Source organism: Diadema antillarum, unplaced genomic scaffold (genome assembly GCF_040938485.1).
Source record: "Diadema antillarum isolate AM-2024a unplaced genomic scaffold, OU_Dant_1.0 scf00000104, whole genome shotgun sequence".
Classification (NCBI taxonomy): Eukaryota; Metazoa; Echinodermata; class Echinoidea; order Diadematoida; family Diadematidae; genus Diadema; species Diadema antillarum.
The window spans coordinates 84590-106417 of NW_027270993.1; the positions used below are offsets into that span (position 1 = coordinate 84590).

A 21828-nucleotide genomic window follows, 5' to 3' on the forward strand; every position below is an offset into this window, starting at 1 on the left:
ACAGTCACCAACACTATTTTGTCAGAGAATTCTGTCTCCCTCATCACGGCAGCAATTCCATTTTTCAAGCGTGTATGTTTGACATTCTGATCTGTACATTTCAACAACGCTATATACAATTGTACTGTGCTTTGTGGTTTTATTCAGCATCCTTCAAATAAACATTTTGATCCTCCAAACAAATCCCACTGTGTAGATTGCTGCTAATCATCATGCCCAACAACTGATCATATTTCATTAAAGGACAAGTTCACCTTCATAAACATAAGGATTGAGAGAATGTAGCAATATTAGTAGAACATATCATTGAAAGTTTGAGGAAAATCAGACAATCCGTTCAAAAGTTATGAATTTTTGAAGTTTTTTTGCAGTACCCGCTGGATGAGAAGACTACTGCAGTGTATGAATAACTTAGATGTCACATGCGTGCAACAATATAAGGAAAATATAAAGAGAATTTCACAAAATTCCATTTTTTGAAAAAAGTACACATTCCCCTGACTCGTTACCGATAAATGTTATGGGTAATATTATTCCCCCTGCCTTTAGAAAGAGGCAAGTCAATTACTCTTTTATCATGCGAAAAAAGTGAAAATATGTTGAATTTTCTTTTATATTTTCTTTATACTGTTGTACGCATATGACTCACAAGCTGTAGTAGTCTCCTCATCCAGCGGTTCCAACACAAACATTTAAAAAATTCATAACTTTTGCATCGATTGTCCAATTTTCCTCAAACTTTCACTGATGTGTTCTACTAATATTGCTGCATTTTCTCAATCCTTATGTTTATGAAGGTGAACTTGTCCTTTAAATCATGGAATGTGGGTGACTCTATAGAAATGTAATACGTGAGATTCATTCCAACAAATATATTTTGTTGTATTTCATTATGATCTCATGCTGTTGATGACAGCAGAATTTATTTCACTTTCCATCCTACCTACACTGTACACACATTCACAAATGTTGTAGCATGTACAGTACATGTACAAGTTTGTATGTGTTGTGTGATATACATTACAGTTCAGTGAATACCAGACTATTGAAACCCATTATGCACAAAAGGTAATTGCCATAACTAATGTGTGCTTTCAATGTTGCCATGCCCCAGTGTGATGAATCATGCATGCTAATGCCCTAAAATTTTGATGTGCATGTTTTTAAAAAAAAAACACAGGAAGCATCTGAATTGTAAATATACTGTTAATAGATGTGCTAAAGTCCATATGGAATATCCTTTCCCAATGAAATTCTTCTGTAAAGGTTCCCTCCACTCCCCACCCCTGCCCCCCCCCCCCCCCGAAAAACAAAATAGGGATGTGATATGCAAGATCGAAGTGAACAGTCACTAAGTTGGGATTTTTTTTTTTTTTTCACTTTAGTGTTAGATGAACTGTGACTCCTGTACTGTTGGTCTCGTTAGCTGAGAATATCCGTGTGTCAACGAAACACTTCCTACAGACTGTATCATGGCTTGTGCTTTAAAATAGTCAGTATGATTGTCATCACTATCATTATCATTACTATGATGATAATGATGATGATGATGATGATGATGACGATGATGATAATGATTAGCCTGTTAAGTAAACGCTGTGTAGCTTCAGCATGCTTATACTGTGCTGTTTTCTTGAATTCTGAGCATGCTTGGCTGACGCGTAGTGGTTGGAAAGGTTCCATTCCAGTGTTTACATTAAGCCTTCAGTAAACACTTCGATGGAGACCAATATGTTAGCCATGACAATTCCACATACACATTTTATGCATATTGCGGTGTGAGATACATATTTCTACTTGCTTTGTCTTCTGCTCCTCTCTAGCACATCTGTCGATCAGCTACGTTATCAGGAGGTCCCGAAATCTATGGAAGATCCGGTCTCAACTACTTCTTTTCAGGTACCTATTATTCTTGTAGGGAACAATCAACTTTTATACTGAAAGGGGTTACAGTCAATTTCAAATTCTCTCAAGTCAGGACTATCAAAGTTTCCTGAAAGGATACTTGTTTTAGGATAGAGGTAAATACTTGATCATGTTCTTCATGTCATTACAAAATTAAGTGTGATATGGATAACGGTTTGTTTAGACTATAAACCAATTGCTCGATGAAGAGAGAGAGAGAGCAGATATGCAGAAATGTATCATAAAGATGAGTTTATATGTATGTATGTTTTCCCTCTTCACATCTCTTATTCCAAATGTCTTGAACCATGTTCAGAAGTTCAAACAAGTAGTACAGTACTTTACTGTGTGGTTATTGATAGATGATGACATGCATAATAGAGTGAAGTTGAGGCATCAACACTTAGCTCCTCTGGCAATACTTGAAATGTGTATCACTGTCTTAAAGAGTCCTGTTTACCTTTGGGAGCAGTGATTTAAAAAATGTTCAAGATATCACTTTTGATGCAATGTGTACAGCTGGAGGTCTGTTGTATCACAAAACATCCTACCATATAATATTTTTGCAATAAAGCCTAAAGTAGGAGATATCAGTATTTTTCTCAATAAACCATAAATGTAGACGGTTTAGTCTGGAAAAATTTTTATTATAACTATTGTTCACATTTTGTTTAACATCAATTATACGGATTCAAAATTTTACAGTGGTTGTGTCTATCCTTACCTCACATTTCAGAACTATTTTAAAGCACTAATGCTGGGTGTTTGTTTGGTTTTTTTTTGTTTATCTGCAAATGGTAAATTATGCCTTTAACTGACTATGTTAATTTACTTCCATTCCAATAAATGATACAACCAGGGGGTGAGAGTGCAGAGCCAGATGATGATGAGGCGATGACACACATGAGCAGGAGTACAGCAGCAAGGTACTAGAAACCTATTTTGTCTTAACCCGTTCCATACTGAATTCTGAAATCCCTGTAGACTTAATACACTGGCCACCAGGTTCACGTAGGGAACAGGTTGATAGTTCAAAAAAGGATTCCAGCAGTCTCTTAGTCTTCCAATGAGATAAACATCTTAATCTTGATGAAGAAGATTAGTTATAGGATTCATTTTCCAGAGACAGTAGGCCCATTCTCATAGCCACCAGTAGTTGCGATTATTTGCATCACAATGTGAATTGCAACACACACAAAAAAACTTATATTTTTTTAATGCGTGTGGACATGATAATTGCAAATATTGGTGGGATTCAAAAAGCATGTGCACCACTAAAAGTGTGGCATCTCCGCAATACTTTAGGCTTTTTTATAGATAGGTGCGATTCATTTGTTATGCCAAGTTTGTATGAACAGTGCATGAAATTGTACTGAGATTGTGTACATCCTATGATGTAAGGCATGTGCACCAGACAGTCAGATCAAAGTCAGGCCAAGCTCTCAGACTCACACATGCGCAGTTTGGTCTCTCTCAAACCCATGGGATTTGGGTTGCGATTTTTCTTCGTGAACTGGTGCAGTTTAGAACTTTTTCTTTTTTTCTTCTTTTTTTGCCTGTATATGTATGAACTAGGGGGCAAATGAGTTATTTGAATTGTTACTTGAATCACGCTTTTTCAGTGTGTGTGAATGGGCCCAATAAATACCTCTTTATGATCTCTTCAGGTACTCCAGAAAGTTTTACAGCTTAACTTTGTCTTGTGACATGGTAAATCCTCTCCATAGAGAATGAATTTCCCCACGTGATATTTACATTGTCCTATAGTTTGACATCCCTGAAGATGTCTTGGTACATGATGAATGCTCCCAAGAGGCAATAAATACATCCTTGATGACCATATCAATTGCCAATTAGAGTTTAACATCCAGATATTGCCTGGTAATGTAAGGAACCATTTAAAATATCAAGCATGACACCTTACAAGTTTGCCATGGACTTGCATGCATATCTTCACTGTATCTGTAAATCACATGAAATCATTCATGTTTAATATCCTGATGATATTCAAGTGTTCCTTATTTTGTGTATCTCATATCACTTGTGCAGTATTAACATTTTATAGTAGGTTCACTCTCCCACAACTTGTAAATGTCAGAGATATACTGCTTGCATGTCAACGATAAGACCACAGAATGGTGGAAAATCATTCTTTGAATCCATAATATAGATGAGATGTTTTCTTTCTCTTTTCCAGCAATGACTGGCCACTGTTTGACCGGGTCAGAGGTCAAGATATCAAGCTCATGAAGATGCTTTCTGTGAACTCTGTCTGTGACCTCATGCTTGAAAACAAAAAGGTCAAATTCGGGGTCAAGTAAGTGTAGAGCACCCAAACTAATGGTTCCACATTTGCATGTTATGTTGTCGTAGAAATGCATCAATTGTGCCATCTGTGATCATCTTGTGACATTTTATTGTACATTCTGCTTATTATTACTCCTGCCATATTGGAAGATGGCCACCATTCGGGAATGTGTTTCAGGTTTGCTGTGATGATACAGTGATATTTAGGAATAAGGAGAAGGTATTGTGAATGGAGTTTGCAGTTTCTGAAACCAATATCAGCAAGATAGAGATAGTGCTGTAATTAAGTATGGATATGTAAAATATGTGACCGTTCCGTGAAGTTTATGATTATACTGTATGTGATATTTTGTACCAAAAGTTGTTGCATTTCTTGCCATTTCACTCTTCATATCAAGGTTTGGTGCAAACTTCAGAGAGGATAACCGAGGAAAGATGCCAAAATCATTGCAGTAGAATGAATTAAAGATAGCAACTGGTAACAAGAATATGCATTTACAGTAAACATTTACCTTGAATGTAGCCTATGGCATATGGATGTACAGTTTTCAAGAGCAGATCTTTGAGATATATACGTCAAGGATATCAAAAGATGTTGGAGATTTCTGGATTAAGATGTTGATCAGGTGGTAGTTTTTATGTAACAAAATACTAAATTGTTGTAACATTTTTACCCTTCAGAAAGTAGTGCTGCTTTCTGTGTGCTGTACATGAGAAAAACTTCAAATCATACTGTAATCGGTTAGAATAAAAAAAAAAAATTATTAGCAAGGAGAAACATTATCAATGCATTCTTCAGTGATGATGATGGCAAATTGATGATGGAATGTACTTTTTGCATCTTGTGTCCTCATAGTGTGACATCGTCCGAGAAGGTTGACAAGGAACACAGGTATGCTGACTTCTGTCTGCTGTCACTCCCCTATCCTGGCTGTGAATTCTTCAAGGACTTCAGGGACAACGGCTTCAATGGAATCAATCTCTTTTTCGACTGGTCACAGGTAAGATGAAAAAAAAAAGGTGCTCTTCTTCATTATTTCTTGTTAGTTAGCCTTTGTATTTCCCTTTCCCCACCCCTCTCTTCCCAGAAAGCTGGTTATCACACATAAATTGCACAGAGATCGCATTCCTTTTGCCTAAACTTAAGCCTGTTGCCTAAGTTGTAGAAAACATGGACTCATGACTTCAGTCACAAAAACAAACGGAAAAGATTTGTTCTTCTGTGAATAATTTTATATTTTGACTGAGTTCAGAGGATTCCTGTATGGGATTTTGTTGGTGGGTTTCATGGAAAAAAGTCACAACTTTTGTCATTTATTTTCAGGATTTTGTTGACGCAGATCTCAGCATACCAGACAGAGTGGCCTCATCCACCGCCATAGACTGGCACATGTATCGGGTGAGTCTCACGTATGAAAACACTTCTGAGCTTATCTTCTATGACCCTGTTTGGAAAAAGAAGAAGAAAAAACCAAACAAAACAAACAAAATGGTTAATAGCATTTGATAGTTTGGTTTCAGTGTGCAAGGTTTTTATTTTCAGAAACTGTAGTATTGATTGGCGGACCGAAGGCCAAGACCCTGGTAGATCAGTATGAAAGAGAGGTGGTGTGTGCAGTCAGTTATTTCTATTCAAGGTTACAAAGTGTTTGATCTTTTGTCCATATCACCCTTTCTCTTTTCAGATTTTCATACATTTGTTAAGTCTCCTTCAGTTTTATGAATGTCTTTAAAGGGATGGTATAGAATTGATGGAGATGAGGATTGGGCTTTTAACTTTTTGTGAGATACCACGAAACCACTTACAAAACAATACAAAGCATACCATTCTACGAGGAATTCAAATTTTGTTTGATGAAAATCGGTTTTGGAATGGCTGAGACATCCAAAAACAAAATAAACCAAAGCGATCGTAATAAAAGATGGGTCCTTCCTTTTATTAGGATTGCACTGTTTTGGATATCTCAACCATTTCAAAACTAATTTTCATCAAATAAACATTGAATTCCTCTTGGAATTCCATGCTCTTTCATATTTCATAAGAGGTTTCTCATTATCTCACAAAAAAATGCTAGAAACCTGAAGTTTGGTCTCAACCAAAACTATACAATCCCTTTAAGCTGTCCTGCCATAAATGATGAGAGTCAAAGCTCCATTTAATTTTCATTGCTGCTTTGATAAAGGTTTTTTTTTTTAATGTACATCAAAAAATGTTTCCTTTGGATGCAGCAGATCCAAATGATACAAATTTAGTGTATTATATCTGGAATGAGCAATATGATTTTGTGTCAGTTTTGTTTGGAAGCATTGTAATTGTCATCTGTTGGCAAACTTGCCCAGTTTCATGTTGAAACAACTATATATATATATATATATATATATATATATATATATATATATATATATATATATATAATATATATATATATACTTGGTGTTCATATAGACATGGAGACCATATGTGACCCACTGCAACAAAAGGATCCTAAAGTCGCTGATGGCTGAGCCAAGAAAATCGAGTTTGAAGTCAGATCATGAAAATCGGTTTTCTGTTTTTCACTTCATTTTGTAGTCTAATGTGTCATCTATCATCTGCCGAAATTTCAAAGCTGAATGGTCAAAGGAAAGGCAAGAAAATAGCGTTTTTCTGAGCCATGATTTTCTGACTTTCAACGGAACAGAAATGTGTCCGAAGATTTGGATTTAACGCCGCAGCTAGACTCCGTCCCTAGCAACGAGGGAGTGATCTTATTGGTCAGTGCGTGGCATCCTGGTTACTGATTGGTCGTGCGTAGACCGCTGGTGCTAAGCTTGAATGAACATCGTGGAGGTTGTTAAGAGCAACCTTCTATTGTCAAGCGTTGAAAACTGTCTTGCCTCCCCTTGCTCCTTGCTCATGATAGTGTCGGAAGGAAAACTTTGAAGGCGGTTTTCTCGAATCGCTGATTTCCTGAACCCCTTCAAATGCGCTACTAAAATCATCGATATGTCCGCAACAGAGTACTTTCATGAAACGTGTTATATATCAAATTAAAGTGGGAAGAGCAAGGAAATAATATCATGTCATTTTCAGAAAATTGTCCTCCCGACTTTCGGATCCTTTTGTTGTAGCGGGTCACATATGTGAAGGCTGATTTTGCCCTTTTGATTCATTTGTATATTTGTTTGTTTGTTTTTCAGTCCTGGGACCTGGTGAAAATCACACAAAACTACTTGAAGCTCCTTCTTTACCTCATCAAGGATGGTATGTGGTGCATATGAGTCTCTTTTCAATCACTTTGTTTTATTCATGTCTTTGCTCAAGGCTAACAGTGAGCTATAAAGTTCATAATTATGTGATGCATTCCAGGAAAAAGTCTTTCATGCACACTTTCTTTTCAAACAAATATGCATGTCTCATTACTTATTGTTACACATAAGTATATCATATACTGTAATTAATTTGCCTGACCACTTGTAATTACATGTATAGTTTATTTGTCTGCTCAGTTACAATTCTGTGATATTCCAATAATTTTAATGAGATATTTATTATCTCATATATTATATATTAATGAGATATATTCCAATTCATTTTAATGAGATATTTACTGAGGACAAAGAAGTGCTCACACATATATGCATAGGTGGAACAGCATCAACAAATGTAGCATGTAGCCTTCAAATATAATTTTGTACATCCTTTTTTCTTATGTGCTAAACATTCCCTCTTACAACACTGAACCTGACACTGACATGAAACTTAAGTACAGTATGTACAGTTTGCGCAGTGATACGTTATGAATAGTGATACTGCAGTCAATTCACTTCCTCACTTGTGATCAACACAAGAATCATATTACTTTGTGTACTCAAAGGAATGTAGCTATCCCAACATACTGTACCTACCTGCAGAGCTTTGAATCCACCAAAAAGGATCATTCCATTGTCTTGTTTGATATATCAAAATGCCTTGATATCATGCATCACATGAACTGTTTCAGACTTCATGCCAGAGGTAAGACTATTTCCTTTTGATAGATGAAAAGTATGGACATTTTTTTCCCCTTTCAGATTAATATAACCAGTCACATGAAGTCTGGTGTGAATGTTGAACTGTCCTTCCATGAAACATAGAAGCCAGCAGTGTAGCAAGAGATTTATAAAATGCGGGAAGACATGCAAAATGATGCAGAGAATATGACTATCACTGAACAGAAAGTCAGGAAATGCTGAAAAACTTTCTAAATCAACATATTTATTTGATTTTCTATCCGTGAAGGAGATAGAAATTCAAATCATCTCTTCTTTCTAGACTGCATTACTGACACAAAAATAATGTTTCCTGTGTCATGTTATCAGACCCGTTTCCTGGGATGTTTTCGCCTTTCTTCTTGCAGGAGATTCCGGTCTGTTAGTGCACTGTATATCTGGCTGGGACAGGACTCCCCTCTACATCTCTCTTCTCAGGCTCTCTCTGTGGGCAGTAAGTCCTGAGATGTGTTCATTTACTAGTCAAGTAATATAGCTCCAGCTTAATCTTTTGTTTTGCCAAATTTTTCTCCCTCAATAAGGGGATGTGCAAAGTAAGTGAATGAATAGATGAATCAACCAATCAATTAATTTTCATGATATGAATACTTGCACAGGTTTTTGTCAGACACCTCATTATTAGTATTTCTATCCCATGACTTCTTTCATTTGCCTCGTTACATCTTGTATGTAAGTATTTTCCTTGTGTACTGTAAAAGTGGATATTTTCGCGCGACTAATTTTTTTCGCGCTCCGCTGGGTAAGAAGAGTTTCACTGGTTTTTAATTCTGCAGAATCAAGACATTATGGTAGTGTCCTGCATTTTGAGTGGACTTCTTGTCATCAGATCCACAAAACATCGTTCATTGAGGACAGACTGTTGATTTCAGAGAGGACTTTCATAACCCCTCCCCCCCCCCCCAACACACAACATCCCCTTGTTACCTGATGATATTGTGAATGTTGATATGGAGATTTGCAAAACAGAAAGAGTTATAGAAAGTTTTAAGCATGCTCTGGAGGGGAAGTTAAAAGATAATACAGTAATTCACAAATTGTGTCATCTACAGGATTGTAAAGCTCACGCAAGCCTCACTGCAGCTGAAATACTGTATCTTACCATCGCTTATGACTGGTTACTGTTTGGGTAAGCCTCTCGTCACTGTAATTATTCTCTGTAATCCTCATATACCTGCCCTCTGAAAGGAATTTTCTCTTTCCCCCATTCCAACTTCTCAATAGAAAAGCAAAATGTTTATGTTGACTAGAATCTAATATCTGCTGCAATCCACTTCCTCCTACATCAGCTGCTTTTAAGATTAGACAGGAGGGTTCTACGTCTCAGGTGCTGGCTGCTATTGATTTGCACAGAAACCGAAACTTTGGTCAACAGGCGCAAGTAGATTATATTTGTTGGCCAACACCTTTTAAATCCTGCAACTAAGTTTCACTATAGAATGTTCAGTCTGTCCTGTCATTGGGTGTTATTATGCAGTTGAAACAATGTTTGACAGCTGTTTGATTGCTCAACTTTCAAGTATTTTTGCAAATATGGATTGTGCTCTTATCTTTCTTGTTGGTGTATTATCTAGGCAGTCATAGGTTCCTTGTATACTGCTAGGGCTGAGCAACTTCATGTCTCTGTACTATTTTTTTTTTTTCATCGGAGATGTAGGTTGTGGTATTCGAGGATGATAGAGACTGTTTAGCATGACAGTTTCCTGAATTTGGTAGTCTTTTACAAAATGTGCCATTCAGAACACTTAACATGAAAAGGTTATCTATCTGAAGAGGGCAGAGGTGTTATGGTAACTGAAGATATTTTAATACATTTTTACAGCAGAGTCGTGATCTTTACTAGGAATTATTATCAAGTGTGGCATAGTTAAATAGACAGTTACCACTTGAAAAAAAATCCATAAATTGAGTATGAATTTGACATTTATTCTGTTTTCTCTGACAGGCACAACCTCAGTGACAGATTAAGCAAAGGAGAAGATGTGAGTACAAGTTGAAAATAAGTCTATATATTCAATTGTATTCCCCATATCGTCCCTGGGGTAACAACACCTTGCATATCAAAATTCATATATTTTCAGGAGAGCCAAAAAAAAAAATAATTTGCATGATGTGTGTAAGGATTATACTACGTGGCCACTTTAATGTTCATTAATTAGCAATCTACTAGGGGACTGACAGCTTTTAGCTGCCTGCAGAGGTCTAGGCAATGAGCTAATAAAGGGTCTTGCCTAATGGCACAACCGTTGCTGCCAGCAGCATTGAACCAAGGGCCTCAAGATTGAGTGTTCCTAGTCTCATCCACATAGCCACAGTGACATTACTCATATACATGACTTGAAAAAAAAAAGAAAAAAAAAGTAGTGAGATACCAATATTGCAAGAGTATTGACCGATTCGGGTTCGTTGAGGGCAGCAGACAATTTGTGGCACTTGGCGCAGCCATGAGCTCATTTTGAGGTGTCTTAGCCGACCCCCCCTCCTCTTCCCCACCCCACGGGCAACATGTTTATCGCGCACTTGTAACAAAGGTTCGCGCATTTAGCAAGCATTCGCGCACTCAGTACGAGACGCCTATTGGCTAAAGCAACCATGCATCAGTTTTTCATTCCGTGCACGGAAGGGGGTGGGGAGAGGAGAGGGGGGGTCGGCTAAGACACCGCGTAATGGCGCTGCCCATGCCAAAAATACACATAGCGCGTCACAGAATCGGTCTATAGAGGCAATGTGAGGTAATCTGTAATTTAAAACATTATATTTTCAAGTCAGGTGAATAAATGAAGATTAATGTTCAATGCTGTATCTTCTCTCCTAGGTCTTCTTTTTCTGCTTCAATTTTCTGAAGCACATCACATCAGATGAGTTCTCACTTGTGTCAAGAAGGTATGTTCTTCCTGCTGTGACATATCTAACCAAACCTATCGTATATCCCTCATTTATACACAAAGTTGGGCACAGGAGTGATCCTGAGCGCTCCTGAAGTACTTACAACTTATGCCCCTTTGAGTTTAATCATACGGAGAATCACTGCCTGCTGAGACATACAAAGTGGCTGAGAAGGGCCCTAACTGTCTCTGTAACCTTTGTGATCATGTGGAATTAAACATGTAAACTGTGTGCAGCATGCACTGCATGGCACTTCTGGAGCATTCTAAATGTTGGTAACCATTTATACAGAGTTTTGAGCACTTCAGAAGCGCTCCTGAGCCTAGCCTCAAGAGGTGCATGACTTTAGAGTGCTTGGGGGCCAAATTGTCTGTTTATACAGAGTTAAGGGCTCTTCAGGAACATTCCTAGAATGCTCTAAATGCCCTGTATGTAAATGGGATGCTACCTGCAACTTTTAGAATGATTTTGAAAAATGGACCATTACCGGACTGCAAGTTTCAGTGCTTACTGCTGTGTGTCAAGCTGCTGTAAGTAGGTATAGAGAGCCAAACATTTATCTAGGATTAAATCGCTGAACTTGTGTGACATATGTCGCATAATATTGGTCTTGAGTATATGGGTGTAATCAGGCAATATCAAAGTATCTCCATTCAAGCTGACAATTTAACTTACCGGTAGTTGTTGTCATGCTAGATGGTATACTGTAAAAGGGATGTCATACCTGACTCCTTTTGATGGATACTCTTTGAGACAAAACCGATAATAGTTCAAGCCAATAAAGAGCTCACCAAATGTTCTTTCACCTTTTTCCATTTCCTGTGTCACGAGATTACACCTGCATTTGTTTGATTGTTTGTGTGTTTCAGAAACCAAAGAGGTTCCATCCGGAATGATTCTGAGTCATACCTTGAACAGATGGTCTTATTAGGTGAGAGCCATGCACATTGGGTGTGATGTCAGTCACTCCATTTGAAGTTCCATGTTTGTAAAGAAGAGATATCAATTTCAGTGTATCACTTTTGAGGCAGAAATTGCACTGCGTGTGATACTAGTACTTATAAGCTCGTCACCTGAGCAGAAGGGTTTGTTTTAACAGTCATTTCTTTTCAAGGGAGTTGATTATTTAAGGGACAGATAGATTTAAGTATGATCATAGAAATCATTACCTATTCATAGAGGGGGAAAGGGCCATTACACTCATCACGCACTGTACAAAGGTTTATTTTCAGAAATGACAGTGAGCACAACACAGTGATCATTTGTATGTTTCTTTGGTGATAATGGCCTGGTATAGATAATAAATTACTTTGTTGTTTATAAGAGACCAGACAGATAGCTGAAAAATGCACTCTTGGTAGTAACTCCAAGCTTGCTTTGATGATGATGATAACGATGACAGTGCATGGACTATTAACCCTATTCTAACTGGGGGGGGGGGGGGTCAATTTGACCCCCCCCCCCCTCGACATTTCGCACCGCGATTCCGCAACGCACAAAGATTTTGCCGCGTCGATTCATGATTTTTTTCTTTGAAGTCTCCCGCATATTTTGAGACCAAATTTGCGATGTCCGGGTACACCATTCTGAAGTTACGTAATGTTTTGCGTATGCATGTCAACCCGAAAGTGGCTCAAATTCATGATATCGTGTGCAAATCCAATGCAAATTGTGTTTTTTGGTTGAATTGATGTAAATTAGATTATTTCAACTTTTAACCATTGAAATTAATCAATTTTGATGTAGATAAGCTTGAAAAAGTGCCTGCAACAAATTTGGGCCAAAAAACAATAGAAAACAAAAGGTAAAAAAAATAGTGAAATACATAAGAAATTAACAAAACAATAAAAAACAAAAGAAACTGATTTTGATTGTGCTATTTTTTTACAAGAAAATTGTTCAATGTGTCTTGAGGAACTCTTACACAAAAATTTAGCAATCATTCAGTCTTTTTAATGGAGTTATAGGTGAAAATATGATTTCATGCGTAAATTTGCATGATTACTTTACTAAAAATAGAAAATCACAATTTTTCTGTTGTAAGACCATGTAATCTTGTAGTTGACATCCAGCTCTATGTTCAGGCAAAATTTTGCAGCGATCGGCGGCCAAGATCTGAAGGGGGGGGGGTCATATTGACCCCCCCAGTAAAAACTTGGTCTCAAATAGCCCAGTTAGAATAGGGTTAATCAGCAGTGACCCCACCAGTACTGGCTTCAGTAATGATGATTGAGGTAGCGACCAAGCATTAGATCTGTGGAGAGGGGGCATTTCATCAAGTGTTTTGTCCATGTTTTGTCAGGAAAATTGGCACGCACATTGCCTATAATGTAATCTAAAGTACCATGAAGTTAATTTTTTTTAAAGTATTATTTATGCTAAATTATTCTAATTTATGCATAATAATGCATGAAATCAGACAATTTGGTGTAAATCACTAAATAAAGCTCAAAACAGGCACATTTTTTGTGTAAATATTCTTTTTAGTGTCCTTAGCAAATGTTAGAGAAAAAAATTGTGCAGTTAGAAAGAATTCCTTATGTATTTTATTATTTTCTTAAATTTCTTATGTATTTCTTTGTTTTTTCGACTTTATGTTTTCATTGTTTTTTCAATGAAATTTGTCCGCGACATTGTTCCAAACAAGAAAATATGTTATTAATTAATTTTAATCAATAAAACATCCAAATAATCATGCTTTTATGAAATTTGCCTGTAAACACAGTTTGCATTGAAATTGCACACAAATTCACGTTTTTGAGCAATTATTGGTCTGACATGCACATACATATTTATGGGCAACTTCGGAACTGCGCGCCCAGGCATCGCAAATTTGGTGTCAAAAGATGCAGGAGATTCGAAAGAAAATAGTCATGAAACGTCGCAGCGATAGCTTTTTGCGATAGCGATACATGGCGCGAAACGTCGAAGGGGGGGGGCCTCGGAGGCTTCCCCCGGCCTAGTTAGGGTTAAAACAGTTGTCGTTGACTGACAACTTTCATGATACAGTGCCCAGACACAATTTTTGTTGTTGATTGCAGACCTGGAGGAGAGCAAAAAGTACAAGCTTGGGAGTAACTCCAGCCTGAGCAGCAACATCAGTGTCACCAGCATCAGTAGCACCAGTTCCCCCATCATCTCCTCCATCCATGACTCCGCCTCCTCCAGCGCCAGGGAGGAGGGCAGGAATGGCGACGCCCACCAGGCTTCCAATGGCGCCCTCAAGTGCAATGGGTGAGCAAGACATTCATCTCATTCCCTCTGCCGAGTTCTATTGTTGTGATGATGATGCTGATGATGATGGTGATGATGATGATGGTGATGATGATGATAATGATAATGATGATGATACTGATCATGATCATGATCATGATGACGATGACAACGAGGAATAGTAATAATGGTAGTGTAATTATTGTCTTTTTTCCTTTTGCCATTTATGATCATTATTGTTACTCTTGTACAATCATTATCACAATGATTTCATCTACATGTATATCATTATTATCAACTTTATCATTTCACTAATTGGTTCCATGTGATTTCATTGGGAAGGTCTGACAGGACCAAGTCACCTGGTTATCGGTACGATAGCTCCAAGCAAGGCCTGGTCCAGCCCCAGTCAGCTACCAGTCCCGTTGCAGTACCCAGGCCATGTCGAAGGTCCTCAGCTGACCTGGTGAGCACGGTGACATCATACGATATGTTATAATGTGATATAATGACTAGATATGGTATTATGTGGTGTGATGGTGTGGCATGATCAATACTGTAGTGCATATTGATGTGGTTGGATGTATTGTTGTATGGTATATTACTGAGTATACATTATTTTGTATGGTGTGGTATGGTATGGTAAGGTTTGGAAGATATGGTATATGATGGTGTAGTGTTGTACAGTACGGCAAGTTATAGTTGTGTGTGGTATGGCATGGCATGGTATCATGCGTTGTTGTACAGTGTTGTATGTCAGATGTAACTTGCCTTTAGGGGGATGCAACATTTATTGCCTGAACTAGAATGATTTTGTCCGAGTCAAAGATGAAATACCAGGTAGTATGATTCTAGTGAGGGCAATCAATGTCGTATCCCCCGAAAGTAGCCAGCCCGTATCATTATTATTACCCATTTCAAGCATCTTGAGCAGTAACAGACATTGTAATTGAAACTTTTTACAACTTTTCAATAACAAAATTCCACGCAGTGCCAGCTTGAGCTCTACACCTCTTTGTTGTATGCACAGACAACTTTAGGTAAGCGGTGTGCATTTACAGCCAGTGCATGCAGTCACACACACGCTTTAGCATAATACCAGTAGCGATTGTCCTCTTAGGTGCTAGCTAGCGTAAGGGAATTTGCCCTCTGTCATTAAACTCTCAACAGTAAATTTTCATCACCAGTAGGTCTAGGTCTAGGCGTAAGAAGAGGAGAATATAAGAAATCGATGAAATTATCATGTAATTGATTTTACTCACCAAAGTACAGTGGCTACAACAGGGCTTGATGATTCCAATGGAAATTGTGGTGATTTCCCTTGTCAAGATGAATTTTCAACCACAGCTGAAAATTTCCCACAACTGCTTAATTATCAGTGACACCAGACACTCTCTTGACATCATATTTCTCATAGAAAAGTTGACAAGTGTCAATGAAATCTAAAGTTTCAACAGTCAGTGGAATCCAGAATTAGCTCCCGCTCTCCTAAAAACTGTACAAGTTTGATCACAGTATGAGTTGAAGTAGTTGCTTGTTACTGTACAATTATTGAACACAAATGGTGTTTGCTGCATTTGCATTGTTTGCCTAGTTGTGTTGGAGGTGGATGTGGTGTTTCTAATCACAGATCCAGAAGCACCATGGACATTGTTTTGATTTTCTACAACAGCTACTTTCTCAGAGATTTCTGATTGAGAATGAATCTCCACAACAGGCATCTGAAAATTTTGGAAGTTCTCATTGACAGTTTCACCAACATCATGTGGATCTACTTGTGGAATGAGAGGCTGAGTTTCATCCTGCTTTGGTGGAACACTTATAGTAGCAGCTGGCGCTGACCGAGCCACCTCCTGATGTCTAAACCTACCAAGAGCATGAGAAATTGTGTCAAACATTGCCATTTTGGTTTTATTGCACACTTGTCCTGTGTAGTATGAAAAACTTGATTCGCTGTTGTGACTGGACACCTGGCAGATCTCTGTTTGCAAAACCGGCTTTTATCAAGAATTCTGATGCACGTTGCCCTCACACAGTGGTTGGTATAAATTCTTGAAAGACCTGCATTCTTGGAAATTGTTGATGTCATGTCACCCAGAGTGTTTTTACCAACTGGACAGTTCTTGTACCATGGTCCATATTGTGGCATGGATGATTTGGGTGTTTGGAAGAGATTGTTATTATCTTTGTGCAATTTCTCGCAGTATCTTTTGTACGATGCAACGGGACATTGTGCATGACCCAAAGCATACATGTACGTCCCCCATCTGCTCTAAACGATAAACTATTCTTTCTTGTCTTCTTGGGGAGTTCATCAATAACTTGTGTCAAGTATTCGCGTCCATTGGTGACTTTCCTCACTTCAGAATGGCCTTTTGCTAGATGTCTCAGATTCTCGCGTCCTCTTCTACAAAGGTATGGACTAAGTTCGAACCATACCTTAGCTTGCAGACCAGATGGAGAAGTCGTGATCAGAAACTGAAAACTTGTAATATTTTTCAGTGTGTGCACGATCAGTAGGCTCATGGTGTTCAATGTCACCATTCCCAATTTTCTTCAGTTGTAGTGTTGCTGTCTTGAACATGACCTTTGCATTAGTGAATTCTATGTCCTTGGTGATATCGATAATTTCTGAACGAACCTACTTCAAATGCCTATTGATACCTGCACGTATGCTCTGAAGTGAAGATGTCTTGTAATAAGTCCCATCAACTTTCTGTACTTCTATGTAGAACTTTGCCAAAATCAAAACCAGTGTCCTCATGTCAACATCCATATCTTTTTTTCCACATGATACTCCGTAAATATCATCACTGCTTGTTTTGTTGCCTTCTTTGTGGTCTGCGCGTCTTTGTTTTGCAAAGTTTTATCGTATTCCTCATCGTCATAATTTGCAAATCTTCTTACTCTTGCTGCACCTGGAGGCTGTCATTTTGCTAACCTTTGTTGTGACCTGTGTTTTAGGTTTGTGTTAGTATACAACTTTCTATCTAACGTAGATCCCGCCCCAGCTATGGCTAGCTCTCCCCCTCACCACTACACTACACGTTTCATATGCCATGCATACATACACACATACACAGCTCAGGCAAGCGGCAAGCGTCCACAGAGTACGGTGCATCTAGAGTCGCACAACACACAGAACGCAGCAATCGCCTGCTATTTTTACGTGTTGACGTATGGGGGTTTGCCCTTGGTCGTGAAACCACTCCATGAGAAATTCTCGTCAACCGCATATTTTCATCACGGGAGCTCAAGTGCGTGGATGCTATATTCCCCTCGCTTTTAACGCACAAATCCTATAGGCATTTGCCAAAGAGGGAGACATGAGAGATTTACCCCTCTTCTCCCTGCTGTCACATAAAATCAAGGGGAATACAATTTCATAGAACCACAGCTCAGATGTCTGATATGGGTAATGATACATAATAGTTCATACATTTCATAGCACAGGAAGAGACAGAGTGATGTCTGCATTATTTTAACACTGAGGTATCTTTGAATGTACATCACTTTACACAATATTTGTATTTTTCCTTACAGGCTAAATCAACATCATCTGCCTGTGGAAGGTATGTAATGGATTTTGCCCTTACCTATGAATTGCTACAAGGGGTATTTTGTCATTCTTTCTTCATAAATGTTTGTTTATTGGGGCTGTGTGTTACGGTGTTGTTGTTGTTTTTTTTTCTCTCTCTCTTTCTTTTTTTTTTTCTCCTGACACTGTTTTCTTGTACCTATAGTCTGAAATCTTGATATCTTTACCTTCACCATTCCAATGCAAGTAGGTGTGTAGTACACCATGTCAAAATGTTTAGTTACATTTTTTGGGTACTTATGTATTATATAAAAATATACAAGTAATTCATGATATAGTTAAATTGTTCACATTGATCATCTATGGTATCATTGGTAGTAAAGGATGCCTGGGACCATGGAATTTATTACACAATAACTTCCAGGGTTTCTACATGCTTCTAATATCTGTCAAACAGTTTCTATTGAAAGTAGCTGTCTACACAGACCAATATTTTAAAATTTTGTAGAGTAATTTTCGTCAGTTCTTGTTGATTTGATTCATTGATTCTTCAGTTACTCTGCATTGTGTACATGTCTAGCAGAAAATCTAAGTATGTATTTTAAGCTGTCAATTTTGCATAGAATAAATCCTAAACCCCATCATTTCAATGCAATTTTGGCATTATCTGTTTCTAATGTACCATTGTCCGAATGATTTAATCAGCTGGCAGATTGTCTCGGGGACTGGCAGTGTGAAAGGTTACTTCTCGGCCCGAGACTCCCCCTTGACCATCAACTCCGATGTGTCCAGTGGGTCAGGCAGCTCAGCCACGAGTTCTGCTCCCATGTGAGTAGCCTAGATGTAGGAATTTGGTTCGATATTGATTATAATCATCTGGACAGCTTGTATGGTGTAGGTGTTCATGCCTTCCATTAAGAACAGTGAGCAGCACCACATTGCTGCTTGATATGTTCCAAAGCATACTGATCATTGTAGTGCATGTATACTGTAAAACCAGAAATGTTTGCGTTCATTTTAATTTTGCGAGAGCCAAGATTCGTGAAAGTTCTTGTGTACACTCTATTCACTGAATGCCAGTGGCAATTTGCGAAAATTTCATACCGCAAAAAGAGGCCATCAGCTCCGATTACAAAAATTTCATGCCACAAAAATATCTTGCTTTACAATAGTTTGAAGTGGCATCCAAGCATCCGTGAATCATCACATTAAATTTAAAGCAATTAACCTCAGCACACAATGGCCAACACAGATTTGTAGACTTCAAGTGCTGTTGATAAACTGAACAGTTCCTACTGTATATCAAATTCCTATCTTCCGGTTGATTTTGATCAGCAGCATACCTGATTTAAAATCATGATTTATATTTCACTATTAGCCACATAGTAGACAGGAAGTATACCTCAGTAAGTTCTCTGCAAGGAAGTGTGTGTAATCACTTTGTAAATCTTGCCTTGGATAAAAAAAAGATTGGTAGTAGATGGAGGTTGCCAATGATATGAATTTATTATTGTCATTTCATACTGACCACAACCAACTCCATTCACATGTTACACTGTATTCAAATTTATGAAGTTCTTCCGTCGTGATGTTTTCATTGCAACTGATTGACAAATTGCCCTACATCGACGTAAATAAGCACTGAATTGATCAGTGTTTTAGTAGTAGCCATGATAAAAAAAAAAAAAAAAATCATGGGCGTACATACTCGAGCAGGATTCGAACCCACGACCTCCTGATCACCGGACAGGCGTCATCTCCACTAGACCACCGAGCTTTCGCCCGACAGCAAGTGTTGGTTCTAATCCTTATAGCATGCAGCGGGTACTGCTTTTGTTATTCAAATTTATGAAGTTCTTCCGTCGTGATGTTTTCATTGCAACTGATTGACAAATTGCCCTACATCGACGTAAATAAGCACTGAATTGATCAGTGTTTTAGTAGTAGCCATGATAAAAAAATCATGGGCGTACATACTCGAGCAGGATTCGAACCCACGACCTCCTGATCACCGGACAGGCGTCATCTCCACTAGACCACCGAGCTTTCGCCCGACAGCAAGTGTTGGTTCTAATCCTTATAGCATGCAGCGGGTACTGCTTTTGTTATTCAAATTTATGAAGTTCTTCCGTCGTGATGTTTTCATTGCAACTGATTGACAAATTGCCCTACATCGACGTAAATAAGCACTGAATTGATCAGTGTTTTAGTAGTAGCCATGATAAAAAAATCATGGGCGTACATACTCGAGCAGGATTCGAACCCACGACCTCCTGATCACCGGACAGGCGTCATCTCCACTAGACCACCGAGCTTTCGCCCGACAGCAAGTGTTGGTTCTAATCCTTATAGCATGCAGCGGGTACTGCTTTTGTTATTCAAATTTATGAAGTTCTTCCGTCGTGATGTTTTCATTGCAACTGATTGACAAATTGCCCTACATCGACGTAAATAAGCACTGAATTGATCAGTGTTTTAGTAGTAGCCATGATAAAAAAATCATGGGCGTACATACTCGAGCAGGATTCGAACCCACGACCTCCTGATCACCGGACAGGCGTCATCTCCACTAGACCACCGAGCTTTCGCCCGACAGCAAGTGTTGGTTCTAATCCTTATAGCATGCAGCGGGTACTGCTTCATGGCTACTACTAAAACACTGATCAATTCATGATGAAAACATCACGACGGAAGAACTTCATAAATTTGAATAACAAAAGCAGTACCCGCTGCATGTTATAAGGATTAGAACCAACACTTGCTGTCGGGCGAAAGCTCGGTGGTCTAGTGGAGATGACGCCTGTCCGGTGATCAGGAGGTCGTGGGTTCGAATCCTGCTCGAGTATGTACGCCCATGATTTTTTTATCATGGCTACTACTAAAACACTGATCAATTCAGTGCTTATTTACGTCGATGTAGGGCAATTTGTCAATCAGTTGCAATGAAAACATCACGACGGAAGAACTTCATAAATTTGAATAACAAAAGCAGTACCCGCTGCATGCTATAAGGATTAGAACCAACACTTGCTGTCGGGCGAAAGCTCGGTGGTCTAGTGGAGATGACGCCTGTCCGGTGATCAGGAGGTCGTGGGTTCGAATCCTGCTCGAGTATGTACGCCCATGATTTTTTTATCATGGCTACTACTAAAACACTGATCAATTCAGTGCTTATTTACGTCGATGTAGGGCAATTTGTCAATCAGTTGCAATGAAAACATCACGACGGAAGAACTTCATAAATTTGAATAACAAAAGCAGTACCCGCTGCATGCTATAAGGATTAGAACCAACACTTGCTGTCGGGCGAAAGCTCGGTGGTCTAGTGGAGATGACGCCTGTCCGGTGATCAGGAGGTCGTGGGTTCGAATCCTGCTCGAGTATGTACGCCCATGATTTTTTTATCATGGCTACTACTAAAACACTGATCAATTCAGTGCTTATTTACGTCGATGTAGGGCAATTTGTCAATCAGTTGCAATGAAAACATCACGACGGAAGAACTTCATAAATTTGAATAACAAAAGCAGTACCCGCTGCATGCTATAAGGATTAGAACCAACACTTGCTGTCGGGCGAAAGCTCGGTGGTCTAGTGGAAATGACGCCTGTCCGGTGATCAGGAGGTCGTGGGTTCGAATCCTGCTCGAGTATGTACGCCCATGATTTTTTTATCATGGCTACTACTAAAACACTGATCAATTCAGTGCTTATTTACGTCGATGTAGGGCAATTTGTCAATCAGTTGCAATGAAAACATCACGACGGAAGAACTTCATAAATTTGAATAACAAAAGCAGTACCCGCTGCATGCTATAAGGATTAGAACCAACACTTGCTGTCGGGCGAAAGCTCGGTGGTCTAGTGGAGATGACGCCTGTCCGGTGATCAGGAGGTTGTGGGTTCGAATCCTGCTCGAGTATGTACGCCCATGATTTTTTTATCATGGCT

The 21828-nt window shown here is 38.7% G+C and overlaps 1 protein-coding gene across 1 annotated transcript in view; it reads left to right on the plus strand.

Annotated features, from left to right (window-relative positions):
* Nucleotides 1–21828, plus strand: part of LOC139719084 (phosphatidylinositol-3,5-bisphosphate 3-phosphatase MTMR14-like) — a 37510-nt gene that overhangs the window by 11440 nt on the left and 4242 nt on the right. Inside the window, exons 5-19 of the mRNA XM_071630521.1 lie at nt 1824–1899; nt 2765–2831; nt 4103–4222; nt 5069–5213; nt 5537–5611; nt 7393–7456; nt 8592–8677; nt 9294–9370; nt 10187–10223; nt 11057–11124; nt 11997–12058; nt 14169–14361; nt 14683–14806; nt 17884–17912; nt 18584–18706. Of these exons, the coding sequence (XP_071486622.1) occupies nt 1824–1899; nt 2765–2831; nt 4103–4222; nt 5069–5213; nt 5537–5611; nt 7393–7456; nt 8592–8677; nt 9294–9370; nt 10187–10223; nt 11057–11124; nt 11997–12058; nt 14169–14361; nt 14683–14806; nt 17884–17912; nt 18584–18706 (1346 nt within the window). The remainder of the gene's footprint in view (nt 1–1823; nt 1900–2764; nt 2832–4102; nt 4223–5068; nt 5214–5536; nt 5612–7392; nt 7457–8591; nt 8678–9293; nt 9371–10186; nt 10224–11056; nt 11125–11996; nt 12059–14168; nt 14362–14682; nt 14807–17883; nt 17913–18583; nt 18707–21828) is intronic.